General features: G+C 38.4%; 1 protein-coding gene across 1 annotated transcript in view; it reads left to right on the plus strand.

Annotated features, from left to right (window-relative positions):
• The window catches only part of LOC150080253 (amine oxidase [flavin-containing] B-like), a 157,300-nt gene extending 152,272 nt beyond the window's left edge, over positions 1-5,028 (plus strand). Inside the window, exon 14 of the mRNA XM_090381581.1 lies at positions 4,870-5,028. Within this exon, the coding sequence (XP_090237707.1) occupies positions 4,870-5,016 (147 nt within the window). The 3' untranslated portion in view covers positions 5,017-5,028. The remainder of the gene's footprint in view (positions 1-4,869) is intronic.
• Positions 5,029-6,000: the final 972 nt, after the last annotated feature.

Here is a 6,000-nt window from a genome sequence, read left to right on the forward strand (position 1 = left end):
CACTTAAATAGAGAAGGTGTAAGAATATTTGCTGATGCTATCGAGGAAGTGTGTCAGGTAGGTCGGAAAACTGCTAGATTGGGGGGATACAAGGATTAATAGATTAACAGTAGCCACTGGCAGAGGTGAAAGTGATTCTTGCACTGCTTCTACTGGAATGAGCCGCAGCCTGGAAAATAAGATGCACGATATTTCAGAGACTGCTGGGAATCATTGGGGTACAAGTAAACACATGGGTAGTGTTAGGGTAGCTAAGAAAAAGAACAGGTGCATGTATACTTGCGTGTACATCAATGCTAGGAGTTTAGTAAATAAATTTGATGAATTTGAGGTATTGCTCAAAACATTAAAAGGCAGATATTGTGGGGATTTCAGAGACGTGGTGTCACACAGATATAAGGAATGCAGAACTGGAATTTGGGGAGTACAATGTCTACAGAAGGGATAGATAGGATAGGGAGGGAGGAGGGGTTATGCTATTAGTTAAGAAATACATAAAATCCAAGGAAGTGAAGCCAGTCAACATTGCTGGACAGTGAAGTGTCGAGTCAGTTTGGTGTGACATAAGCATTGGGAGATCAAAATTGAGAGTAGGAGTGTGCTATAGGCCTAATGACTCTGATGAGCATAATAGAAATTGTACAAGGAAATAGAGTGGGCCAGTAAATCAGAGAGTCTTATAATGGGGGATTTTAATTTCCCAGATACTGACTGGAATTTGGGGACTGGTCACTCACACACTAGTAAGGCTTTTGTGGATTTATTGGATGATTGTTTTCTACATCAGCATGTTCGGGAGGCAACTAGAGGGAGTAAATACTCTTGATTTGATTATCAGTAGTGATTCTTCATGCATTAAGAATCTGCAGGTAAATGAACCACTAGGTGGCAGTGATCACAGTGTGCTGAAGTGGGATTTACTCAAAGAGGTAACTACCATTAGGGGTAAAGGGAAGAGTTATTGCTTTCGTAAAGGCAACTACGATGGACTGAGACAGTATTTAAATTCTATACAGTGGGACGAACTGATGATGTTTCCAACAGCAAATTCAAAATGGGATGCATTCAAAGAACATATCTTGGAAGCTACTAGGCTTTATATACCAACTAAGAAATATTGTTCAAAGTTTACGCCTAAGTGGATGTCAGATGAACTAATGAGACATATGGCAGAGAAGAAAAATGCATGGGATACATACAAATTAACACGTGACACAGAAGCCTATGATAGATACAAGTTGATCTGTAACCAAATTACAAAGGAGGTTAGGCAGGCGAAGACAGACTACGAGAAATCTTTGGCAAGGGATGCAAAGAAAAACAGCAAAGAGTTCTTTACTTATGTAAACTTTAGAAGGAAGAGGATGAATCAGATTGGTCCACTTGATATCGATGGGTCAACTGTTGATGATCCTGCTCAGGTAGCTAACAAACTAAATGAATATTTTGCATCGACATTCACACATGAGGAGTTATTCAGCGAGGGGAATGCCAGAGGTGTATTCAACTCTGGCAGTAAGCTAGAGAATCTTGTAATAACTGAGAGGAAAGTGGAGGAGATGTGAAAATGTGACCCCAATTCAAAAAGGAGGCTCAAAGGGCGACACAAGTAATTATAGACCTGTTAGTTTAACTTCTGTTCCAGGAAAATTAATGGAGGCACTGGTTAAAGAAGCACTGCAGGATCATCTAGACAAGACTTCAGTTATAGCTCAGACACAGCATGGTTTTGTTAAGGAGAAGTCTTGCCTGACCAATTTGATTGGATACTATGATGCAGTCACAAAAGAACTGGATGCAGGGAATAACTTTGATATTATATACTTGGATCTTAGAAAGGCTTTTGATACTGTTGCACACACATGGAAGACTGCTGCACAAATTGGAGCAGTGTGGCATTGGAGGCAAATTGATGCTATGGATAAAGGGGTGGTTGAGGGGGAGAAGACAGAGAGTGGTAATCAATGGACACTGCTCATCGTGGACTAATGTTATTAGTGGAGTCCCTCAGAGTTCAGTATTGGGTCCATTATTGTTTTCTGTATTTATAAATGATGTTGATGATGGTATATCAAGCTTAATGTCCAAGTTTGCAGATGATACGAAGGTTGGCAGGGTTGTCAAGGACACTACCGACACTATGCTACTTCAACTGGATCTGGAAAGGTTGAGCAGATGGGCTGAGAGGTGCAAATGAGGTTTAACATTGACAAATGTAAAGTACTACATATGGGAAACAGCAACCCCAGAGCAACGTATCAACTCTGTGGTACTACACTGACAGTGGTAGAGAATGAAAGGGACCTGGGGGTGGTTGTGCAGGCAGATATGAAGTTTTCTGGGCAGTGCAGACGAGCTGCAAGAGTAGCTCATGTTGTATTGTCGATGATATGTAGGAATTTTTCTAGCAGGGATAAGGAGGTGATTATTCCCTTGTATAAGGCAATGGTCAGGCCACACATAGAGTACTGTATACAGGTCTGGAGGGTCATCTCTACATCCTCATTTCAAGAAGGATGTAGAGATGCTGGAATGAGTACAGAGAAGGACAACAAGATTGGTGAATGGAACAAAGGGGTGCTCTTACGAAGAAAGGCTTAAGTTTTGCAAATTACATTGTCTGGAGACTAGGCACCAGCGAGGTGATCTGATAGAGGTGTATAAAGCCTTGAATGGTTTGAGCATGCTCAATGCTGATGGGATTCTTCCTCTTGCTCAGAATAATCACCTGAGAGGGCATAAATTCAAATTGAGGAAAGACAGATGTAGGAGAGACGTGAGGAAATTTGCCTTTAGCCAGCTGGTGGTTGGTTGGTGGAACAGACTTCCATCCCTTGTCATGGAAGTTGATAGCCTAAATAAGTTTAAGGCTCAGCTGGACAGGTATTTCGAACGAACAGGGGGTGAAGTGGAAGTGGTTATTTTTTATTTATTTATTTATTTTTTTTTTTTGGCTGATGCTGCATAAGCTTGCTTTCTTGCATCAAATGCCTCCACTTATGCTAATGCTAATATGTATCCCATGCATTTTTCTTCTCTGCCATATGTCTAATTTGTTCATCTGACTTCCATTTAGGCCTAAATCTTAAACAAGTTGGTATGAAAAGCCTAGTAGCTTCCAAGATTAATTTTTGGATGCTTCCCATTTTGAATTTGCTGTTGGTAACATCATCAGTTGGTCCCACCGTATGGAATTTAAATACTGTCTCAGACCACCGTAGTCACCTTTATGAAAGCAAAAATCCTTCCCTTTACTCCTGATGGTAGTTACCTCTGAGTAAATCCCACTTCAGCCCACTGTGATCACTGCCACCTAGTGGTTTCTTTAACTGCAGATTCCTAATGCATGAAGAATCACTACTGATAATCAGATCAAGAATATTACTCCTTCTAGTTGCCTCCCGAACATGCTGCTGTAGAAAACAATCATCCAATACATCTACAAAATCCTTGCTAGTGTGTGTGACCAACTCACAAATTGCAGTCAATCTCTGGGAAATTAAAATCCCTATTATAAGACACTGATTTACTGGCCCACTCTATTTCTCTGCACAATTGTTCATTATACTCATCAGATTCATTAGGCCAATGACACACACCTACTCTCATATTTCCTTTTCCAGTGCTTATGTCATATAAAACAGACTCAACGTTGCATTGTCCAGTTGCGAGGTATTGCACTGCTTTGAATAAGTAACGCTTCACCAGTGAAGAAGACTAATATTACTTATTCTTGGCAGATACCACCATAATATGAGATATAATTACACGATGCATGCATACTACCTGTGCAGTAGAAAAAGTGCATTACTCATGCATAAACAATCTTTTCATACTCTACTTTTAGACATTTAGTCGAATATTTTTAAATTACAAACCTGTTAGCTTAATGTCTTTTCCAGGGAAAATAATCGATCACTGGTTACAGAAGTAATGCAAGAGATCATCTAGACAGGAATGCAATATTGCAGTCACAGCATGGATTTGTTAAGGGGTGGTGTTGTCTAACCAAGAAAGACTTCAGTTCTGCAAATTGCAGCTGTTATGTTTGTTATTTGGTTTTTAGGAGCATTAGCAACTAAGGCCATATTGCTCCGGGAATATGCGGTGGTCATTTCCTGATCTTTCCGCATCCTCCATATTTGGTGGTGACGGGCTCAAACTCCGGTCTAATGAAGAAGCATGTGCTACGCACTGCTGCTGCTTCCCACCTGGCTATGGAGGCGCCTGCAAATTTCACCATCCAGAGACTAGACACCTGTGAGGAGATCTGATTGAGGTGTGTAAAGCCTTGAATGGATTGAGTAAGCTAAATGATGATGGCATTCTTCCTCTTTCTGAGACTACAAACATAAGGGAGCATAGATTCAAACTGAGGAAGAATGGTTGAGGGATATATATGTGAAAGTTTGCCTTCAGCCAGTGTGTGTTAATTATTGGAATAGACTTCCATCTGTTGTTGTGGGTGGTTTGAATAAATTCAGGGAAGCACTAGACAAATTCTTGAAGGGTATGGATGATTTTAGTGTGTGTGTGTGTGTGTGTGTGTGTGTGTGTGTGTGTGTGTGTGTGTGTGTGTTTTTTTCTTTTTTGGCTGATGCTCTATATAAGCTTGCTTTTTTGCATCATTGCCACTATTACTATTACTTAAAAATTCTAGATTAAGAAGAACCATTAAACAGAATGAAGTGCTAACTATGCACAAACAAGCAACTGCAAGGAATGGTATTTTAGTTCCAATATGGAAAACTTAACCCACATTTTGTCCATAATCATAATATGCTTAAGCATATTATCATGAGATCATTAATTAGATCCTATTTGTAATAAAAATGTGATTGAAACTTCTATTTTTTTTCCCTTTCCTAGGATGTTCCAGCCCTTCCTTTTAAAGCTACATGCTGCGAGTGCTATATGCCATCCATAGCAGGATTTTTCAAAATTTTAGGATTTTCAAGTTTTCTTGGTGCAGCTGCTGTCACCAGTATACTTGTCTATCAAAAATATATAAAATAGCACAAAGCATAAGGGAATCATTTGAACATTGGAATTATTTAGTATGTTTTTTTTTTTTTTTTTTATTTCTCTGTATGTATTTTTGGTAAAAATGGAGAGACCATTTTTAAATCAGGGCCAGCAAAAGCAACCTCAAATTTTGAAGTACATACATTTTAGATGTATGTTAGCAACACAATACCTGTACCAGAGAAATTGATATAGTTGAAAATTTGTTTTGTCTTGTAAATACTGTTCAGTATAAATTTTTATTATAATAGTTACTCTGTATAATGGCAAGTTAAAAAGCATAATACTGTACAAAAACAAATTATTGGTCAACTGAAAACAAACAAAAAAAAAGTCACTAATATTTGTACAAAGCAGAAATTTACTGAAAAATTGTAGAGCTAAACAAAAGAAAAATTATTATTTTGCACTGAGGCAAAAAACTGGTTTATTTTTTGTAAATGTCAAGGAGCTTAATGGGACAAAAACACTCTTCAGGATGGTAGGATATATTGAAATTATTGAAGAATAAAAGTAATGTGTACCAAAATCTTTCTACCAAACAATCAGGAATGACTGCACTTGTATTTATTCTTCCCCATCAGTAATACCTTCAATTCAGATTTAGTCTCTCCCCCCCCCAGAAATCAAGAATGAAATGAAAATAGCCACAGTGGTATTATATTCACACCAAGTGATATGTTGAAATTTGTGTATACTGGAAACAAATTAGAGATTACATACTTGTTAAAATTGTCTTTAAAGATTAACCTTGTTCTGCCTTGACAACTGCAAATCTTTGGATCATTTCATCCTGGTCTAAATCCCTGACGTGTGTGAAGGGCAAAGCAACTATGACGTATATTGCGATCTGTAAATTGCATGTATTCTAGGCTGATTTGCTGGATGAAAAACAAGTTTCCAGGTGAAAGCAGTGCAAACTTTGACCAAATAACTTGGCCACATTGTGAACAAAGCCCATAAAAATTCTTCATG

The sequence above is a fragment of the Mastigoproctus giganteus genome, chromosome 9 (genome assembly GCF_048544385.1).
Source record: "Mastigoproctus giganteus isolate SK-2022 chromosome 9, ASM4854438v1, whole genome shotgun sequence".
NCBI lineage: Eukaryota > Metazoa > Arthropoda > Arachnida > Uropygi > Thelyphonidae > Mastigoproctus > Mastigoproctus giganteus.